This window comes from Dufourea novaeangliae, unplaced genomic scaffold (assembly GCF_001272555.1).
Source record: "Dufourea novaeangliae isolate 0120121106 unplaced genomic scaffold, ASM127255v1 scaffold165, whole genome shotgun sequence".
Lineage (NCBI taxonomy): Eukaryota > Metazoa > Arthropoda > Insecta > Hymenoptera > Halictidae > Dufourea > Dufourea novaeangliae.
In genome coordinates, this window is record NW_015374045.1 from 223,070 (window position 1) to 246,045 (window position 22,976).

General features: G+C 49.1%; 1 protein-coding gene across 5 annotated transcripts in view; it reads left to right on the forward strand.

Moving 5' to 3' along the window:
• LOC107189637 (protein gustavus) overlaps window positions 1–19,985 on the forward strand; it is a 168,502-nt gene extending 148,517 nt beyond the window's left edge. For 4 of the 5 annotated variants that reach the window (XM_015578214.1, XM_015578212.1, XM_015578215.1 and 1 more), the window contains 5 exons: window positions 12,880–13,349; window positions 16,295–16,527; window positions 17,003–17,333; window positions 17,453–17,611; window positions 17,731–19,985. In XM_015578214.1, coding sequence (XP_015433700.1) covers window positions 12,880–13,349; window positions 16,295–16,527; window positions 17,003–17,333; window positions 17,453–17,611; window positions 17,731–17,870 — 1,333 coding nt within the window. In that variant the 3' untranslated portion in view covers window positions 17,871–19,985. The remainder of the gene's footprint in view (window positions 1–12,879; window positions 13,350–16,294; window positions 16,528–17,002; window positions 17,334–17,452; window positions 17,612–17,730) is intronic. The other variant, XM_015578213.1, reaches the window with a different exon arrangement.
• The last annotated feature ends 2,991 nt before the right edge of the window (window positions 19,986–22,976 follow it).

The following is a 22,976-nucleotide window of genomic DNA, read 5'->3' on the forward strand; positions in this document are numbered from 1 at the left end:
ACTCTTTCCTCCGTTCGACACCGGGAATAATTGGCGCATGCGACCCGGAAGAGGAGGGTGCTCGCCTATTGTTGTCCTGGTAGCAGGATGTGTCAGCGACACGTCGCGGCTGCACATCCGCCGGAAGAAGCTCCTCTCTGTCTTCGATGAGGTTGCATTCAGGAACGAGGCGTCCGCAATATCGATACCCCAAGTCCTGTGTGTTCGCATCCATTCCCTCCTTGGTTTCTTCTTTTTTTGCCTCCCCCCCCCCTTTTTTTTTAAATTGACGAAGTTTCTGAACTTTACTGCCTCCTTCGCAAGACAGATGATACCCCCAGGGCAGACTTTAGTGGACTATCCACGGTAAAAGTATTTTCTTCAAAGTCGACTTCCAGGTGACGAACGATCTTAAAATGAACGCTGTATAACTGGTCTCGAACGGAGCAACCTCCTCGAAGTTTCGTAATATCAATCTCGCGGATACTGCTATCGGTGGCGTTCTTCCGGAGGCTTGCGAAACATTTCGTTAAACACATTTCATCGTCGAGCCGTAGTCGAGATTGCGCAACGACACCGAGACATCTGTCCCTTATCACGGTCTAGACGTGAACGATCATCTTTGTTCGTCGAGGTTGACCCTCGCAACCGCCTCGAATTTCGATACTTTCGACGGCCTTCCCGAAACCCCTGATTCGCGAAATCGATTTCTGATATACCCCTTCGTTATAATTTAGAGATCCTCAGACCCGTTTAGGATAGAATTCTTCAGAGTCCTGGATCCCCTCGAGTATCTCATAAACTTTCCGGAATTTAATTTCTTCGTACGCCCGTCCTTCGGATTGTCCGCTCGTATGTCGAACGTCCGTAATTTCCGGTCTGAATTCCGCGAATCTCGAACGCGAAAGAACCCCCTCTGCTCCTCATCCTACCACGTCGAAGAGGAGAACTTCCTGCTGAAGCTTACTCATCTCGAAGTACGTACATACGTATACCAAACATTTGGTGATTTCATCGGAACCGGATGGTTCGGAGTTCATCGAGGTACATACATTCACGGGCACGTGGTTCTCTTCGTCGTTCCTCATTAAATTAGGTAACAATGAGTGGACGAAGACCGTCGCGTGCGCACGCGCATTCAACCTTCTCGTTCGGCCACCTTCTCCTTCCGCGCGTCAGAGCTGCTGCTTCTCTTCCCCTCCGTGTTCGCTCGATCATCTCCCTACCTACTGCGGCACTCCTCTCTTTTGCGTTGTCGGCGGTGGTTGCGTAGTGGGGTGCCAAGGATGTGTGGTGGAAGCCAAGGCACACGGTGGGGTCGGGTACCAGACAAGGTCACGGCTACCAACCGCTAGTTTCTTCTCTCTCTTTCTCTCTCTGTCTCTCTTGCTTTCCTTCTCTCGATCGTGTCCTCTTGCTCTGCCTGTCTCCTCTTTCTCCTCCGTTTGCGGGGCAGCCATCTTGGGGAATGTGTAGCGTCATCGAATGCACCGAGAATAACAATAAATTATCTCTCTCGGTCGCCTCTCACCTTCCACCTCCTCCACCTTCGGCCGTGGTCCTCCGTTTCCCTTCGTCCCGGTGTTTTTCGTCGCTCTCTTCCTCGCTCTATCCCCCGCGATACATACCTGCGCAACGAGAGACACACGCGGTTCACAGGTAGAACAAGCTTTTCCAGCGAGGATATCCTCTGGCGCGGCTGGGTCCACTCTGGCGTGTTTTCGCTTTCGACTCTGAATACCCACGGCAATCGCCTGTGGTGGATCTGTATCGTAACTTTCCTACAGTGATCGCGTATATTCCTTCAGGATCTGTTCGGTGTCCGCTGTTGGACGAAAAAATATCTGGGAATCGTCGTTCGGGGAGCTCACTTGGTACCGTTGTTTCGTAAAGGACAGCCTGTTTCATTTACGCCGAGAAGAGCACAGCCCCTCCTCGAACTACTCCCTTATTTCCATCCCTGACTGGGGTATAAGGGGACACGACGATGTATACCTCGCGATAATCTCGTCGAGAAACAAATTCCAAAGGGAGACACGCCCGTGGGAAGAGATAAACGTCGAGAGGAATACAACTGGGGATGGAGACAGAGAGCAGGTCCGTTTCGTCGCTATCGACGATCTTCGGAGTACCCCTGTCTGTCCTCCTTCAGGAATAATTTTCGTTCGTCCGAACAGTTTTCCCAGCTTCTCTCGATAATACGTCAGACCAAGGGTCGCCTGAATTTTTGCAGGCAACGAAGCAATCACGGGTAATTAAATGCCCAGATCGTTAATATCGTCGTAGTCGCGCAGTCGTGTTCCGTTGCAGATTCGGCGAAAACCTTTTCACTCTCTACACCGCGTCCGCCTGCCCATAAATGGAAGCAGCCTCCAGTGCGAGTCGAAACTATGCGCAACGAAAGGGAGAAATAAAGCACGAGCTACTATTTTAACGATCGAGGACCCCCCTCTCCACCGATCTCGATGGAGAACATCTCGACGTGGTTAGCGCGCTCGTTTCAGAGACTCTCTCGGGGGTGGGGGTGCCAGGAGAGGCACCTTAATCCAAGGGGGCAAAGAAAGAGAGAGAAAACAATGGTGATTGTCTCGAAACGTTTACAGCCTAATTATGTGAACACGGGCCTCGGCCATGGAGTGGAGTAACAATGCTATAACTCGTAACAATGTACGATTGTTCATTGTCTGCCCGCGTGGTGTGTGCCCCCTTCGCTTTTCTTCGCGTGCACGCGCAGCCTCCTAACCCCGTCGTCGTGCAACGTCGTCGTCGTCGTCGCCGGGGCTACCTTCGGAGATCCCTCCACCTCACCTCACCCCCTTTTTTTTTACGCGGATCGAACGAGTTTTTGCGCGCGAAACGCCGGGTGAGACCCAGCTCCGCCAGAGGAGGAGCCCTATATAAAGGCAACGTGGACAATTTCTTCGAATGTACTGGAAGGGTTCGTGGAATAATACGTATCAAATTAGAACTCTCTCTCTCCCTCTCTCTCTCTCTCTCTCTCTCTCTCTCTCTCTCTCTCTCTCTCTCGACGATGAGTCTCTCCAACCAACCCTCCGTTCGGATCTGTTCGGCCTCGAACTTTTCATGGTCCGCTCGTGACTCGTCTCGCAGCGTCTCTCTTTCTCCGCAAGCCTGGCCCGCGGTCGGTCGGTCGGTCGGTTGGTCGGTCTCTTGCAACATCCGGTCTGGTGTGTTCCAAGGCCACGCAAGATCACTGAAAACGGGGTCGTTGAACCGGGCCCGATGCCGTGTTGCGCCGCGATCACAACCGACCAGGCGCCAACTCCAGATAAACGAGCGCGTACTTTTGCCGCTGTTGCTGTTGCTGCTGCTGCTTCTGCTGCGTCGTTGCTGTGTTCGATAAGCTGAAGATAAACGTAAGCCGCGGTGTGGTGGTTCGTTCCCTCTTTGCGAGTGGCTTTCTCCTCGATTGCTCTCTTCACCGATTTCCATGGACGAGATCATGTTTCCTAATGCTCGAAGACGAGCATCGATCTCCGTTTCGAACTGTTGAATTCTTTTCGAGTGAACTGTGCAATTCCAACTTATGTCGTACCTTGACTCGATGTATATTCGTTACGTCACGGCGATAAAGGACTGATTTTTCCTCGCTAGACCGACTGCAGAACACGTTTCTAGCGTATGTTTATTTATCGTCTCCCCTTCCCTTACGTACCGTGGAATTGTTTCTGTTTCACGGCTGCCTTGCAAGAAGCACACTGTTTCTATTTCGTACCAGGCGATTAGCGTCCGTCGCGTGATCCTGCCTCGTTACACGACAGTGTTTGTCAGTCTGTCGGTTCGTCGCAGTTCCCGACAAAAAGAATCTCGTTACCTAAGCGAGGAGAAGGACATTTTACTTGCCCTGAACTTTGCCTTCCGCCCGCGGAACGAGCCCGTGTGTTTCCACGGAAATGCGTCGTTGGTTATCGGGGATTCTTGTTTTCGAGCAAAAGTCCTCTTGTCATGGGAAATATGATAATTTCGTTGTCCCCGGTTCGCGAAGTCTCAGCCTGGAATAAACTCCGTCGGAAGAACAATATCCGAAAGCGTTCTATCAGCCGTAACAGCTTCGGTGCCTACGAGACGGAATTTTCCCAGAATGAAGTCAAACTTGAGCTCGTTTCCGATGGATTAAAATAGATTGTCGATCCATTATACACGCGTATCATTTTACATCTCTGCCACGAGAAAGCATTCGGAAATTTTTCGGGTCTTCTTAAGTGCTAAATCTACCATCTACGCAAGCCTTCAAAGTAGATCTCCCTTAACACGATAATGGATCGAATACATTCGAAGCAATCTTCCCGGCCAGTGTATGTGCGTATCGTTCCTGCGTGGTAGGAAGATCCCAACTGCTCACAAACCAGACACGCGTTCTCCACCGTAATATCTCGGGATTCCGCTCGCGGCGGAGAGCTTAATTTCAAGCAGCCCAAGACGAAAAAGGCATCTGGAACGAGAAAAGTTTCGCGCGAGTTATCCTTCTCCAAGGACACCGTCTTCGGGAACCAGTCCCTCCGCGGCGAAAAAGCGAAACGGTGGTGGTGGTGGTGGCTCATCGAGACGCGATTTTGCACGCGTCCACTCGCTTGCTCGCGCGTGTGAGGAAATCCGTGAGCAGAGAAACGAAGCGAGTACAAAAAGAAAGAGAGAAAGAGAGAGAGAGAGAGAGACCACTGGCCGTTGCCTTTCGTTTTTCCTTCGACGTTCCATGGTCCTTGAGAAAATCTCGGCTGCGATTTTTTTTCAATTTCGTTATCGAGATCGTCGCGGCATCTTTTACCTCGAACCAGACGAATGATTCAGTGATAAATAATCGATCGCAAGAGCATTCGATAAATCGTCGTCGGCCCTTTCGTCTCGCGGAAACATTCGAATCGCACCGTTTTCGCTTAGCCCCGCGTTTACAACGAATAAGGGACGCATTCCCCGCGGAAATGGTAAAATTGTTGTCCACGTGACCGTCTCATAGAACAACTTTCTCCTGGAAAGGTTTTCTTTGTACCAAGGCAAACTCGGCTCAACGACGACGGGTATACATATCTGAAAGATTCAGCCGGGACACCGAGTTACGAAATTCACGCGTGTGGATACTACCTCTACGCCGGCCTCGTTCAGCCGATGATTCTTTAAAGAGATTGCGGCGCATTTGCATGCGATTGAATAAACGGTCGTAGAAAGAGAGAGAAAGAGTAAGCAAAAAAAAAAAAAAGAAAAAAACTTGACAGCCGGGGCTATATCATCGTTTTCTTACGAGAGTTCTATGCACGATCGCGGCGGTTCAGAAAAGCCAAGAGACCGAACGGTTTTCATGAGGTTGTATTATTCTATTTGTTAGAGGCTGACGGTCCATGAACAAGCTTATGTATAACGTTGAAATCGTAGGGATACAAGTAATCTTATAATTTCCCTGTAACGAACGGATCAAATCGGTTAAAAAACACTTTCATTGTAACAGAACATCTGTGCGAAACTATTAGATTCGAAGAAGAAAATAAATAAATCTGAATAAATCCCATACTTTTAAGCACTGTATTGCCGCGATGGAAACAGAGAAATTGCTCCGATTGCTCTGGCCAAGCCTCGCGCGATCGCGACCAGCGCTAGTGTCTTCACGCTAACACCTTTACAGGAGTATCTTCTTCCTGTTGCTATCGTTTGTCACTCTGGTCCGAGGCTAGCGTCGTTTATCCGCAACACGATCCGCCCAGTTCTGCACGTGTGCAACGCGTAGAATCCGCGACCGTAGCCACGGAACGTTCTCTCTCTATCTCCGTTCTCTGTTCGTTCGATCGTACAAGTGGACGTGCGTACGATATTAAAAGACGGGACCGAACGGGCGAGCGGTTGGCGATTCCAGTTTTACATTTTTCATGGAAATCACGGTATTGGGTTCGCTCCCCGCCGATACTCACACACACGTGCGTTCCAGAGATTTCCTTGTCGAGGACCAAGGAATCTCGTCGCTGTTAAGAAATCCTCTCTGGTCGCTAATATCGCCGTTCGGTTGCAACCGAAGCTCGGTCGGCAAAAATACCCGACACAGGGGAAGGGGGGGGGATTATTTTTACATTCACGGGTGGGTATATCAACACCCGGACCCCATATACCTCGTAACAATCTAATAATAACCGTTCTTTATTACGCCCGATAGAATCGTGGAACGAGACGATGACGATAACCGTTCGTGAACAAGAAATCTAATGGGCGTATCCATTAGCCGCAATTACGGGGCAGCAACGTCCGAGCGGAACAGAAATACGAGAATAACTTACACGAGGAATTAGTTGATTAAACCTCGCAACTGTCCGAGAATCGTGTTCCTCAGAGTGGCGGGAGGGGGTGGCATTTTCCATGACGAGAAACCGCAACGATCGTCTTTCGAGCTTAAACATATCTTTTCAGCCGATCGTCGTCGATCTCCAGACTTCTTTCTCTGTCGTTCTCTCTGTGTGTATTTATGTGTGTGCGTGTGTGTGTATCGAGAGTGCAGCCGTAGCTGCAGTTTGACCCGCGTAACCCGTCCTTAAATGCACTTCCAAGAGAGTGAGAGAGGAGGAGGAGGGGAGGTATACCGATGATCTCACTTTCTCAAGCTCGAAGAACAGCGAACCGATTTAAAAGCGACGTTTGGGGGCACGCAGGCGGCCGGGAGGCGCCGTGAGTCAGTGTAAAAAGTCAAGTGCACGCTCTGAAGTCCTGAGAAATCCTCCTTCCTCTTTCTTCCCCCGTTCCTCTGGCAGACCAGCGACATTTTGTGGTCCTTTCCTCCTCTGTCGACTCCGAAACATCTGGTACATTTTCGTGTGCCGTGGCAAAGACGAGTAACGCTCTTGGACCTCCTGACGGAGAAGAGCACGGGGAACAAACATTCGTCGTCGATGAAAAGACGCGCGATCGTTACGGTCTGAGAAAGGTCGCGATCCACTCGTCATGCGGAGCACACGCACACAAAAGGGGCGACGACGGGGTAATAGAAACGAGCCCGAAAAAAAGAGAAGAGAAAAAGCACCGCGACGAAGAGGACCACAGTTGGCCCCTGGAGCGCGACTCCGAGAGATCTCGGGGCGAGCCGCGAAGCCTGAAAGGATCGGTTGCAGCGGCAGCTGAAGGGGTACCCGCTTTTATTACCTCGATATTTGACTTCGATCGAGCCGCGAAGACCGGACCCATTGTCTCGGGGAGACTCTCGCCAGCGGGGCGTGGCTCTGCTGGCATTAATACGAATCGAAATCGAGCGATCGACCTGGACCGGCGACCGTTGGCGAAAAGGAACGAGACAGATCGTTGGTGGTTTCGACCCGTTGTGACGCTGATCGTCGTCGAAAAGAACGTTACATTCGGTGGAAATGCTGATACAAAAATGCGTGTAATCATTTGGACATTAAAAGTCCCTGGGCGACTTTTGGTTCGAGGATTGCTTTCGCAAAAACGAGAATCACTCGCCGTGGGCTGACCAAGAACGTCCGTATCTACTTGGAGTTAAATTCTCACAGGGCACCACCTACTTTTCACTTCGGAACATTGTTGAGTCGTAACTACCAGTGCGGTACGGGTATTATCGTAGGACCTGTTACTTTGACTTTAATGGTATCATTAGTAGAACACGCCTTCATTCCTATTTTATAGTCCCTATCAAATCTATCGTTAACCATTCTATCTCTACGATTTTAATCCCGTTGATTTATACACCGTTTGGTAATCCTGCTGCTTCTATTTTACTGCCACGAAACACTATCCCCATTATTTCCAATTCGACTTTCACAAGACCAACGGTGTTCTGAGGGAACGAGAGAGTGAGAGAGAGAGATTAAAAAAAAAACCTCAGGAACTATTCAAATGCCCAAATCATATAAGTATCTCGAAGCACACTCTCCCTTGACCGTTGCATCAGCCTTTTCGCGCAAGCGAGCGAGCCAACGTAGATCGAAATAAAGCGATAAAACCTGGGGCTCGATCTTAATACACGAGTCGCGATCAAACCGGGAGGCGAACGTGCGAGCGAGCCTGTGGTTCTCCGCCGACAAAAGAGTCCAAGTGCAGAATGGACAAGGCGGTTTCTATCAGGGCGTCGTTTGTCGTGGCAGCTGGCGAACAGGTGTGTGTGTGTGTGTATATTCGTTCCTTTGGCTGGCAGACCTCTAGGTCGTCAGCTGTTCCGCTTCTAAGCCGACCACTAAGCTGCTACGACGCGCGCGGAACGACCGTTACGTACCTATACAGGTATGGTTCCTCTCGCTGGTGTTCGACACCAAAATGATGCCGCCTCGTAGAAACCGGCGTCCCCGTGGTACCGATTCCTTCGTCGATCGGACATAGAAAAACCGTGACATTCAGAGGACAGCGTTCAGTCCAGGAAAAAGAAACATTAGTTAATGAGATTAACCCTGCTATTCTCCTAAGGTCTATGCGACCCTGAAGATTATATTTATATTATACGTTTTTAAATGTTTGTTTTTAATATTCAGCGCACGTTTATAAACGCAGCGCAAAATACTTTTTCGATGGTGTCGTTTAATGCTTCGGCGGTCTGACCAGCGAGTGAATCATTCCCCTTCAAGATCACCAGAAGATGGGTAATCTATTCTTGCTGGTATAATAATTCTGTAGCGAGACCTCTATTGATCTCGCCTGGTGTCATTCGTTTCGGAGAATTCTATTCTTATAGAAAATTCCAAAGGGTCTACCTCCCCTGTTTTTCCTAGCAACAAACAGGAACAACAGTCGATACATTATACACGAGACATAATGTGTACAACGTCTCGCGGCTATAAGGCTTCCAGTGAACGATGCCAGTACGCGTCACGCGAGAGCAACGACGCGTAAATGGATCGGCGTTTCGGTATCATTGAACGCAATTGACAACTGGATGACTGGCGTGTGCAGTGCCGGTTGGCAACTGGTTAAAGCCTGGCGGTACCGTGTCCCGCGATTTACGCTTCTCCTGGACGATGTTTGATCGATCTGCCTCGTTACGTTTCCACGCCGATGAACCCACCTTATCCCAGGGTAACCACCCTGAAGAGCACCACCTGTGCTCTCCGTTCGTCGAGTGCCTCGTCGTCGATACATATTCTAACGAGAACTTTGTGTTTTCATGTGTATTAGGTCGTTTTTCGTCGATACGGGGAAAGAAGCTCGTTTCTTCGATCCTGTTCGGTCCTCCAGGGATGTAATTTCCTTTAACGGATCAATTGGGGAAAAAATTACTGGATTCCCATCTAAAACTGAAAGATTCACGAGGCTTTCGTGGATCCGCTAAGAGGGTCGAGAGTAGCTTCCGCCGCGAATCAGCGGATTGATGGATCGATCATTGGGAACACGGCTCGTAGTTGTCGATTGTGAACTTTCCCGATTAGATTCCCATCGAGATAGAGAGAGAGAGAGAGAGAGAGGGAACTTTCGCTTTTATCTTTTATTCGTTACTCGAGATTCTTTCTCTAGCTAATGAATTTGTCCATTTCTGAGAGAGACGAGTCTCTGTTCGATCTTCGATAATACAGTTCCCTTCGACGTCTTCTGTAATTTTTGGCAAAAATCCTGGATCTGAAGGAACATTGCTTTTAGCTCGTGTCGTGGGGTCCGATAAACCTGTTAATCCGGTGAAAACAGGTGAAACGTGGCCCAATTCGGACGAGCACCAGTTCCCGGGGTGTTGCACCGACGTCGGAATTTTCCCAGAGCAATTTTTAGTCGGGTCTATTTCTCCAGGGTAGGGGCACGTCGGTGTGTCTCTCTTTCTCTGTCTCTCCCTCGTCGGCGAGTGTCGGTGTTAGAGGGTGGCCAGGGAGGGGTTGGGGAGGACGACCAGGGGGGGACGTTGCTGGATTTGGGGGTTGGTCTCGTGTCGAGGTGGGGCAAAGGTGACCCCCGCGGATCAATACCGCCGCTGCCGGTTGGGCGCCACTCCACCATGCTCGAACGAGCGACCGGCGGTGGTGCCTCTCGTATTTCCTCTCGAAATTGAATGCCATTCGATCCAGACGCCTCGAGGAAATCATCTTTCGGTTGCACCGTACCTACTCACTGGCCTCGTAAAAAGAATTTCAGCCCGATCTCTGTTCTGTCTCCAGTGCTCTACGATCTATGCAGTCGTTCGATCGGGACTATAAGAATAATTCGTGCAGCATTTTGATATTCGTCGAAATAAATTCGCGTGAGCCTTCGAGCGGGAACAGTCGTCATCCAAGACTCGATAGGATGAATAAAGGGGAGGGAACTTCCTTTCCAATTCCGTTTCATTGTTCTTCCATCGAAGCGACAAGCGTACAGTTTGCGCCGTACGGTTTTCCGGCGCGTTTTCACGACACGCGAAAGTAGTTCGGCTGTGCGAGCGACCGTAACGGGGGCGAGCGCGTTAAACCGGTGGGCCTCGATGGACGACGATGACGCAACGAAGACGCCGACCGATTACACGACCGCACTACTTTCTCCCGTTCCGGGGAACCGTGTAATATTGTTCGGGATTAGTCGGTCTCTGACTAACGGGGATAAACACCATTTAATGGCGAGTGTTTGCGAGCGGCGCAACAACCGTGACGACTTGTTGTTTAGAATCGTGTGGGGTGGGGGGTTTGCTCGACTCCTTCGTGGCGGAAAATTAAATTCGCAATTTCTCGACCGCGTTTCCGGTCTTTCCGCGGGAACCACGGCATCGTACTAATACCTTGCTCGTATTTCATCTCACGATAATCAATTAGTTAAAAATGTTTCGATAAATTAGAACGAAATGAATCAGTGTCTCAACGAATGAGAATTAACAGAAGGGTTGGACAACTCGTAGAATTTCCGTTTACGAAGAGATTCCCAGCGTCGTTCGAGCTGTTTCCTCGCAAATTTTCACCCCGCGGATTTTTTACCGATCGTAATAATCTCGGGCATAACCGAAACCGACCGGATCCAGGATGTCAGTGTCCGGTGTTCGTGGCCGGAAGCGAGCCGTGGCGAACGGATACGAACGAGTCACGGGTGGCGTTAGCGCGCCAGAGCGAGAGGAGGAGGGGGGGTTACGTCACGACGACGGTCGACGGAAGTGTGACCAGCTGGAAAACATCGTAGCGACCTCAGGCGGCGGCCTATCGACTGTCTTGTTTTGTTTTTTTCTTGTTTTCCCGTGTTCGCGGGTTCACGACGTCGTTTGTTACTTCGTCCTACGTGTCGTGTCGCATTAACCATGCAACTGGTCAGAGCCGACGTGGAAAAATGTTGCTGCCTTTTCTGGGCAGCATGTCTCGACGATTCGTCGACGATACACCAATTCGATGATGAGGCGCGTCGCAGACGGTTTGAGGTCGATCTAAAGTGAGCAATTACCCATCCATCCTGTACCGAAAACGGTTAATCGAGCCCGTTAATTGCGGAAAACGATCGTGTTTCAGTTAACCTTTAATCGGACACGATTTCTCTGTTCGATATCGAGGGTGGATCTTCCTAAGGGGTGAAGTGAATTTATGTTCAAGTAACAGACGATGATAATAGACGGCGCATAAACGAAGCAGGGGGACTTTACACTCCGCGTTGGCTGATTTGTCGAAATCAGACCTTTCCGGCTGCGACCACCTGATAAAACCGCGCGCGTCGTTCCTCGCCGTTATCGGGAAGCCCGTCACCGCAATTTCGCAGACCTCGAAGTTCACGGGTAAAGAAAGAATTCTGTTCTCGAAGTTATTTTATCGCGAGCTCACGCGGCCGACCGTGGAATAATCGCGGTCGGACGGGTAATTTTCCGAAATTGAATTATCGTTGAAACGCCTCTCGTTCCCGCAGCCAAACAGCGGCTGATTTAATCTTGAAATTGAACCGTTCCATGTAACCGACACTTAAGTCCACGCGCGGGAAAAATTGTAACGGGGGACCGAGATCGACTGAAATTTCCCTCGTAGATTTGTCTCGTGAATTCTGTTGGGATCGATCATAATTTAAAACGATGGAAAACACGTGAGGAGGTGGGCGGGGTGGCAAGGCCTGTTTACAAGACACGACGAAGCATTTTTCCTCGTGTCCTGCGCGACAAACGACGTCGCATTTCCACAGCTGGCGGAAGGGGGGCCTGTTTATGCACGACATCAAACCCGGACAGTACGAGCTCCGGAACCACCGATTCGACGACCGTGAACACGATACGAAATTTATCACGATATTATTCGACACGATCGAGCCGGTGATAAATATAGCGAGAGACATACAACAACACGAGCGGAATTTAACCGTCGCGAATTTGTTCCGATATACCCATACCATGCCGAGCATGCCTGTCCCGCGTCACCCTGCGCGTAATCGCGATTTTCCACGGTCCTCGAATATTTTCCGAGCGCGCGCGAGCGCATAATCGTTGTCGGGCCGCGCATAGTTTCGAAATTCTGCGGATGCCCCGTATAACTTTGTCACTTGAACCGAACGCTTACGGTTACGAAGTTAAACCGATCACTCAGCGTGGTGCCCTGTAATCGAAAGCGAGCAGCTCTCGAATTCGATTAAATCACAGTATCGTTTAGTAACCCATTCAACCCTCAATTATTTATGGACCACATAGAATCTTCCGCTACTCATCTAAGACACCAGGTCTCATCTCTTATTACTGAAACTACTGAGCAAGGCTCTGTTTCGACGATTCTGGTAACCACTCGGACCTCCCATTCTACAAACTGGGCCCAAGTTCATCGAAACGAACCCTGTCGTTTAAAGGCCCCGTTCGTATAAACGGAGGCCCGGAAAACGTAGTGGCTCTCGGTCGACCCCGGTTAAAACCTGTGTGTGGGAGTACTGTCTCCCCCGCGAAAAATCGATGCACGTTGTGCTCCCTCCTCCCTTTTCCTACACACACACACACACCCACACCATGGTGAACGAGGACAAATTAAACTAATCAGGTTTTCCCACTGTGTGTTCGCATTGCAGGTACAAAGCGAATCATTGCGTGAGCGGGGGCGGTAGCCGCGGAAACGGCGCGACTGGCGGTACCGGAGGCGGTCTAGGTAGCGGAGGCGGAGGCGGCGGCCGCGGGGGCGGCGGGGGTGGGAGCCCCGGCAGGGGCGGCGGCGGCGGAGGAGGAGGCGGCGGCGTTGGAGGCGGAGGAGGAGGAGGAGGAGGAATAGACGGTGGCGCGGTGCCCGCTGCACCACCGACCACCGGCCGTCACCACCACCACCACCACCACCATCATCACCATTATCACCGCCTCGTCACCACGACCACCACGACCACCACCACCACCACCACCACCACCACCGGCGGCACCAGGCACCACAAGTACAAGCTGCCCGCTGGCAAGCTGTGCAACGAACACCGTCACCACTCGCATCATCACCGGCATCACCCACACCATCGCTCCCACCATCGGGGCATGAACATGGGCCAAAAAGTTTCAGGTCAGGACCCATTTTTTCCCATATCACGCGATATAGGTACTACCCTACGATACTACCGATTTCGATCCACCCTCTGGGAGTGAATAACGATGGTAGACGCTCTCTCTCTCTCTCTCTCTCTCTCTCCTTCGTGATGATGATGATGCTGACGATGATGATGATACATATACAAATTGTGTGTGTGTGTGTATCGTCACGATGTGGGAGATTCTGTTTTTTTGGGGGCGGAGGAAGATATGCAGAACTGCTGGGGTGTATTGAACCGATACCACGCGTGGAAGGAGGGTAATGTGTCTGGGATGGGTGTCGTTTTCGTGACATCGAGATATTGCACGTAGTAGGAGGGAAGGGGGTGGTTCTCGAGGAACGCGTTGTTTCAGTTCTCGCGGTGGGTTTTCGGTAAATTGGAGCAGACGTGGTTTGTGCCCCCCTTCGCGCGAGAACGACTCGTCGCGCGCCCTGTGTTCTCGAGTTTGTCGCTTTGTACGGGGAGGAAACCTGGCGGAATGTTGGGTTAATTGGTCTGTAGGCGAAGTTGCTTACTACGTCTGGGTCCACGGGACGAGTGTTGTAATTGCGATGGAGCCTCGCGCGAGAGAATATTTTTTGAGGAAATATTTGTCACGGTCGACAGTTACTTCTTCGGGTGATCGATGCGTAGAAGGAGGAATGTGGGTTAAGGGAGCTGTTGAATCATTCCACGTGATTAAATACGAAAGTGAAATTTTTGTAGAAGATACGTGACCAAAGGAGGACGAATCTTCTTAACCTTTTGCCTGTGTAAACTTGCAATAGTATTTATTTTGTTCTCGGGGATCTAGTAATAGTAACGTATTTCTGAAGACTGTAGACGTCAAGAGAATCTTAAGTCAAGGGGTTAACGAATCTCGTGTTCCTTTTAACGTTGAACCCGCGGACACGATTGTAAATTCCACTAGTAGAACGAACGCTCATAGGGGCGGCCATGCTGCGAAAGGAACTTTCGACGTCGACTCACCTCGGCCCCCGGGGGCCTCGACCAGGGTCAAGGCCTCTGACCGCTCTCGATTTTACCTACCTGCTCTCAGGTAGAAGCCCACGAACAGGTCCTTCGGAGCGAGACTATCCCTCTGGCAAGAAACGTACCATAAAGCATGCAGGTTGAAGCGAAAGTTCTCTTCGTTCGTGTTCCTTCTCGCGGCTCTTTTAAACCGGCACGAATTTACATAAGTGAAAAAACTATTTAGTCACCGTTCCAATTAACCTTTCAATAAATTCTCCGAATAACAGGGCCCATAGAAATTCTGTTTGCTCGCGGTTTAAAAAAGTGAAAGGATGAAAGAATGGAACTAGAACTTCTGCTTCTTCGTATTCGTCGGAACCACCGACAAGTTTCTCCGTTCTATCTGCCTAGAGGAGAATTTATTCGTTCGACTCTGTTTGATCTGTTAATTCGGTAGCTTCTAGTTCCTCTGAGATTTGCATAGTTACGTCGGAATGTAATAGATTTGGAAACAGGCGTTCGTTCGGACAGTCGTTGTAATAGGTAGCTAATCATTTACCTACGCGAAGTTACAACGCGTAATGGAGCCGACCAAAGCGTGGCGTAACAGGTTCCCTGACCAATTAGTTAGCCAGTGATTCCCATTAAAACGTTCACGATCCACCGGCAGGTCCGCAAGAAAGATAGAAAAAAACGATGGTAACGCCGCGATAAATCACACACACACACACACACACACCCCACTGTTAGATCCTACTCCGCGGCTCTCCTCCACTGTCGTGATTTACGCTGGCCGGTTTGACCGTTTCCGGAAATCGATTCCGCCGCCTGGATGGCGGGAGATCGTGTAACGACACCTTCTGCTTCGGGGGGCTGAGCTCGGTGGTTGTCTTTTATCGGGAAATTTGTCGCCCTACACCACAGCCAATTCGCAGTCTCAGCTGCAACGATGAAAATTTACGACGTGGGGGCTATCGAAGAAAAAAAAAAGAAAAACAAAAGAAAAGGGACCGAATTTTGGAGGAACGATCGCCGGACAACGTCGAAAAAAGCCACTGTCGAGCCCAGAAGAGAGGCGCTCGGCAGGGTCGGCCGACCGTCCGACCGGATACACACAGAGAGGGCCGTGAAAGGACCTTTCTATTAGTGCCCCTCGGCTTTTCGGGCAAGAGGTAGTGGTGCAGACCCTTTGAAATCCTCACGGACCTTTCCAGAACCCTCGTTTCAGAACCCTCTGGAACGTTGGCGGGGGAACAGCTGCTAGAGCAAATAAACCCAGCATCCAAGGATATCGTTCGGTGTGTTCGACCCTAAACCGAGGAAAGAGAGACAGAGAGGGTGAGAGACGGCAGCAGCAGCAGCAACCTTCGAAAACCTTAAACGAAGCAGCCTGCTGCGCCCACCGCCGTCGAACGGACGGACGGACCCGACCGACCCTTCATTATTTTTCTTCCACTCTTTTTTTCCCTCGTTCCACGGCAAAATCTCCGTGGTTCGAACGCGCCGCTGGCAGGTATTCGACCGCAGGATGAATCCCACAGACGCGTCTTGAATTATTAACGACCATGTGGAAATTCCACCCCGAGCGAGAATACCAAGAGCGGAGAGAGAGAGAGAGAGTACCGTGCCCTGCTGGCTGATCCATCCGTGGATCGCGCATAGAATTTCCAACTTTTACATCCCCTCTTCCCCCGAATTCGCGAAACGTCAAGGAGAGTCGCGGCTAGGGGCCATCCACAGCCTTGAAGTTCACCAGGATTCTTCTGTGGTTTCTCCGTTAAAAGGCCCGCCGTATCCAGAAATGTTTACTGTCATGCTGAGAACTGAGATTTTGCCTGTGTGTTCTCTAGTGTCCCGCACACCAACTTCTCAGCCCCCCTCTGCATGATATGCCTAAGATATCAGGGAACGGATGTGTAATCGATTCGCGGACCGACGAAAACTGATCTTTTCCTCTTCGCAGGCGGCGTGAAGAGCGTGACGCGCGAGAGCGGAGCTGGAACGGGCAACGCAATCGGCGCCGGTGCCGGCGGCGGCACCGTGGCGTACAAACCGGTGGTACCCAGGGAGCTGGCGCAAGACTTCTCGAGGCCGGCACGCCTCGATGTACTACTCGACATGCCACCCGCCTCGCGGGAGACCCAGGTCCATCACAGCTGGAACGCTGACGACCGTAGTTTGAACATATTCGTCAAGGTACGCTATCGACGAAAGGGGGCTCCGATCGGACCCCTCGTCTACTTGTATGTGTGTAACTTTTTCCAATAATGCTTCTTCTCTTGCTGCTTAATCGTCCATTGGAATCTGTTCGAAATACCGTATGAAACTGGTGTAAAGACGCCTGGTTCTTATTCCAAAACCGAAATCGTGTCAATGTCTGTCCCTCTACGATTGTATACGCGCTATTTGGAGCGTGATCGCGTTCAAGTGAGAGTTAAAACTCTTCTTCGAAGGTTAATATGTTATGCGAGGAGTGTGTTTCTGACAGCTGGAGATATTTAGCTTCCGACAAGTATATTTAGTACCGCAGAGGGCCTGACACTGACACGATTCGCACACCAGGGTGGTTGATTGGTGTGCGCAGTTTCGAATAAGATCGCTGAAACGATGGTTTGTCAACGCGCGCGCGTCGGCATTATTCCAATCACAGTTCTGTCTTCCGGTTTCGCAGGAAGACGATAAGTTGACGTTTCACCGACATCCCGTGGCGCAGAGCACGGATTGCATCAGGGGGAAAATCGGATACACGAAGGGCATGCACGTGTGGGAGTTGTACTGGAGCACGAGGCAACGGGGCACGCACGCCGTAGTTGGTGTCGCGACAGCGGACGCGCCTCTTCACAGTGTCGGTTACCAGAGTTTGGTTGGCAACAACGAGCTCAGTTGGGGCTGGGATCTTGGCAGGAATAAGCTGCTTCACGACTCGAAGAACAATAACGGTTTCACGTATCCAGCCCTTCTCAAACCGGACGAAACGTTCATCGTTCCTGACAAATTCCTCGGTGAGGCTTGCAAAAATCTCTCTTCCTTTCCGTCTCTCTTTGATACATTATGCGAATGAGTGGTGTATCCCCGAGACTGAGTCGAATTTATAACATATTTTTGTCGATGACGTTCACAGTGGTCCTGGACATGGACGAAGGTACGTTAGCTTTCGTCGTGGACGGACAGTACCTTGGTATCGCGTTCAGAGGCCTTAAAGGCAGGAAGCTGCATCCTATTGTGTCCGCTGTATGGGGACACTGCGAGATCACGATGAAATACATCGGTGGACTTGATCGTGAGTATATAAGTCGAGTTCTTAATCGAAGTAGTCTTTCTATACTGTTGTTACGCTTAGAGCCAAGCTAGGTTCAGCGTGGGCGTTCATTACTGACGCGAACATCGTTTATATTCCAGCCGAGCCATTGCCCCTCATGGACCTCTGTCGAAGAGTAATCCGCCAACGGATCGGCAAGCACAGGCTAGAAGAGAAAATACAGTTGCTGAACCTGCCGCAGGCGATGAAGACTTATCTCTTATATCGGGACAGGAGATAACAATCGAGTGGTCCCAGTGAAAACGCCACCACGATTACGACTGTGAACACGCAACACAGTGTAAGCCGCGTGCGCGTTCTATGGCGTTTGAATCCGTGTCAGGATAGGACGAGACGAGTACGACCGTGGTCGTCGTCGGCGTCTTCCTCATCATGCTCATCATCATCTTCCTCGTCATCTTCCTCATCATCCTCATCGTCGTCCTCCACATCCTCCTCATCGTCGTCCTCCACATCCTCTTCATCATCCTCATCCCGTTAGCTTATGGTCTCCACCGCGTCCCTCGCTGTCAAACTTCATTGTCGCCTTTTTGTCATCGTCGTCGTCGAAGCTCGATCGTGTTATTAATCTCGGGTCGGTCGTCGACTCGCTGTCGTTCACGGGACACACACGATCGGAACGACGCTCCCACGCGAGAAGGAATATTAAGAAGATGAAAAGGGGGAAAAGACCCAATCTAACGCTGAACTATAAACGCGAGCTGTATTCGGGGACTAGCAACTATTATTTAGGTGATATTGTTGTTTTGTGTTATGTCGATACGATTAAAATCGTGATGAAGTTTTTATTGATTGTTATAACAACCGGCGAACGATGCGGTGTATCTCTTTAGTTTTTTTTTTTTGTTTTGGTAGCTTTCGCATCTCGCTCGGCGCTGTGCTGTCTCTTTTTTTACGTTTTCGCCGCGTCGTTAGAACCGTTGCGCGTGGAAGATGCCGCAACGACAGAGAAAGAGAGAAGAAGAGGAGAAGAAACGGGAAGAAATCGAGGACCAGGTTTATGGGCGAAGGACACGCATACGTACGCACACACAGAAACACACACACACACACACACACACACACACACACCATACGCAAAGATAAATGTACGTACGCGCCCAGTGGCTCGGATGAGAAGAAATATTATAGAATACGAAATCATGGAAATCCCACCAGCGCTTCACACTGTTGGCCAGTAAAAACAAAAAAAAAAAACGTTAGGCTTAGTCGAGTCTGGAGGCTGATACCGGGTGTACTTTCGATTATTTAGTCAACGAAAACGGACATTGGACATGTTTCAGTCCGGCCACTGCGCAAACGAGACGCGCAAAGAATGCAATGAGAAGAAACAGAGAATTCACGGAACAGGAGAGGAAGTCGATAGCGAAACTCCAGTGAAACGATTGAACAACGCATGAAGCAAGACGACTGTATTATTACGCGAGCTACGGAGAGAAGAAATGAAACTGTGAATAGTAAGAAGCCAGTCGTTCGGACAGCCACCCTTCCAATGGACTCATTTTTCAAGTATTTTCTAAGCATGCTAGGTCTAAATGAACTATAGTGGTGTGCGTGAATCGTGGAAAGGACACGGACAAAAGAGGGAAACGACGAAAGATGATGATATGTAGTTATTCGTCGAGTAACGCGCCTCTCCGATGTACCGTGTTCCTTGTTTGATTTTAAATAAGTTGCGCCCTAAAGACTCGCGTACGTCGCGGCTAGAGTCTATTCGAAATGCCGTTGTACGAGTTACACGAATAGAAATATGCGACAGATACGGAAAAAAGAGGTAGAACTTAAATTACCTTCGGAATATTAATGTACTAGGACGCATCCAACGAAACGACAGGGCGGAAGTATGGACACGGGCATTGGAATGAAGTGCACAGATTCCAAACATGAATTAAAACTGTCAGCGAAGATCCACGCGACACGACATTAAAATACGGTTATGTATGTTATATTCGACACGAATCCAAGGCGACGATCCAGATGATCACGATCATTACGATGAAGATGACGATAATGGTGATGAATGAACGATGATGACGATAATGATGAAGATAATGATGATGATGATGACGATAGTAAACGATTATACCGGGCGTGTTGCTACCTATACTATTAGCATGACAAATTATGACTGGTCCCTAGTAACTCTTTACTCTTACGTTTGTCGCTTAGGTTTAATGATAATGCCGTTATCGGCGATGTCGATTTGTACATAGGGTATAATTATAATAATGATAATAATAATAATATCTATCGGTACGACGATATGAATGTATATGCGGGTGGTGATTCTGTATCCAAGACCGTAAGAACGAACCGAATGCGAGAAATAGACGAACAAAAATGAAACAAACGAGTTCTATGTCGCGAGCGTCAGAGGTAAAGAAAATTTATTCTGTGTCGATATTGCTTTCGTTCGTCACCGTAGTTGTTTCACTCTCCTCCTTCGCCTCTATCCCCCCCTTTCCCCACTCCGCCACCCCGGATCAAAAACGAACAGAAGTGTGTTTCTTACTGATACCACGCATTGTTGTTCATTCTCCTCGATAGAGTTCCCGCGAACTCGCGTATTCAGAACGGGTCTTCCAAAAAATATTGACATCCGGCACACTCGTTTCTTTTTTAAAAACAATCCATTTCTTTTTTCTTTCTTTTTTTTTTTTTTTAACTATCCGATGATTGTTTTAATCAGTCGCAGCCGTCTTGAAAAAAACACGCACGATCCTCTCGCAATCGGCAGCCGCCACTGCATTAATAATGATCTTGCGGTCCTCAATACGCACATCCGAGTGCTGTCTATTAGCAGTGTTCGCCTTCACGTCATTACCTTTTACTCGAGATTCTCCGCCCGAGGTCGGAGAACGTAAAAAGAGAAGAATAAATAAAGATTCGTGGTGAAAGAAAGAAAAAGAGAACAGTAAAGAAAGCTAGCCGTCAAAGAGTAATGATACAAAGCGAGAGAGAGTGAGAGAGATACGAGCGACCGAACGCCGTGAGGACAAAGTCCTCTTGAGCGTGGTTGTGACGAGCAAAAAATAGGGCGCCTGTAACACACGTGCTTCCTCCGTGCGTCGACGTTCGTCGAAAAAACGACACGCAAGTTAGCTAGGTGCACGACCCGTTCGTGGTATTGTTTGTGTACCCGCGGGAGACACGACCCGTGACGTCCTCGTCGTGGACCCGGGCAGAATTAGCAAAAAAAAATCACACACACACGGGTTAGTTTGTAAGAAAAAAAAATAAAAAGAAAGTGTGTCCTCGTGGTCGACGCGGACGTCCGAAGAAGAAAAAAAAACGTCGCTCCGAACTGAAATACACACACGGAGCGCGCACGAATAGTAAAATAAATTTTTGTCTACGATGGAACGTACACACATGAGAAGGGAGAACATGGGAAAACATAGGGAACAGCTCTATGCGCTCCTGTGGACACGCGTTTCCAAAAGACGAGAGAGAGACAGACAGATAACTAGATAGATAAACGTTCTTCTCGCTGTCCCACAGTCTCGCGTTGTACTTGAATTCTTTACAGGGACTAATTTTATAATAGTCGGAACCGACTTCTTTTTCCTGTCGGTTTTTTTTAATTTCTTTTTTCTTGTATTTTTTTTTTAAATACACGGTTGCACGTGCCACGTTCCGAGCATGAGATAGAGGACAAATGAAGTAAATAGCGTTTAAAATGTTGTACATATTATTAATTAATGATTAATATTATTATTATTATTATTATTGTATCGACTCGATAGTTTAATTGGATTAATCGATTATATCGTGTTAGTCGGCATAATTGTGGATTTAGTTTTTTCTTTTTTGTACGGTAGGAAAAAAACTATGGGAAAACGAATGGAAGGGACAGATATACGCGATCGATCGATCGACGGTGTTTGCGAACGATATACGACTACGACGACGGCGGCGGCGGGCCGGGAGATGAATTTGAGGTTGATATTTCACTTCCCGGGAACGCGTCCCGGTAAATTCCTATTATTTAAAATCGCATCGACGATCGAACGAAAAAGATGTGGGATTACATCGAATAAAGCAAAGTAAACAAAGAAAAAAAAAACAAGTAAAGGAAAACGTGTTTTGTTATACCGTAGCGCGTGATCATCGCGTTTCCGTTCGAACGTGTGTATTATCACCTCGATTATTCAATGCGGTTTTCGTTCTCGAGGGCATTCTTTTTCTTTTTTTCTTTTAATTATGTTACGCTCATTATAAATTCTTCGTACGCTTGTTTCTTTTATTTTAGTTTATCATCGTGTTATCCTTTTTTCTTTTTACCTCAAACGAACCGAAGATTTGTTTGGAATCCGTGTGAGATTTATCTTTTATTATATTTCTTCGTATTAACCACTGGAACGAGACCCTCACGGTTGAACCGATTACCTTTCACTTCGATATGACATTTCCGGGTTGTTTCACGGAAAACAAAGCATAGCAACGAGAACACATTCGTCGGAGCAGTTTTTAACCGACCGTTTGACGCACGGATCAAGCCCGATCCGATCTGTTATTTTTATTTTTTATTTTTTAACATGACGTTACAATCCGATTTGTAAACCGCGACTCAACGATTTTATAAGCTCGGAACAACCGGGCCGGACAGACTCGATCGATCGATCGATACTTGCGTCGTGAATTCTACGAAACAAAAAAAAAAACAACGTAACGAAAATAAAACGCGATGGCGTTCGTATTCGTTCGTGAAGAATTCAGACGAATGGGAACGCGTAGAGTCAAAAGACCGTGGGTATATTTTCGTGGGACGTGACCGTTCCCCGTCAGTTGCCCTCGCCGCGCCTGCCTGTGCAAACTACCGTTGCCTCGACAAATGTGTCTAATTTATTGACGATGCGATAACGAGCAGGACCTTTAAGCCGCGTGCGTGCAAGTGATAATTGAAAGGAAGATGCTGTGTATACGTGTGTGCATGCCCGAGCGTATGTGTGCGTGTGTGAGTGTTTGTGTGCATGCCTCTCAAAGAGGGTGAGCGCGAAAGACCGAGCAAACAAAAGAAAGGGGGTGAATGTCAGAGAGAAAGACAGACGAACAAAGAACCCGCGGGCGCATCTGGCACCGGATGCTCTTCGACGGAATCGCCGTTCTTTTTTCTTCGTCCGCGTGAAAAATCAGTGTCGTTCTTTGTCCCCCTCCCCCCACCTCTAAACTGAACGTTTGTATTTAGTGAATTCTTTAACCTCGATCACCGAGACGAACGTAAAGGAAAAGCGTTTAACACTTGAATCCGGACCGGGTGTGTGTAGTGTCTCTAACTCACGCGACGCGTTGATGTCACCGGGGGACACGTAAGTTTTGCTATATA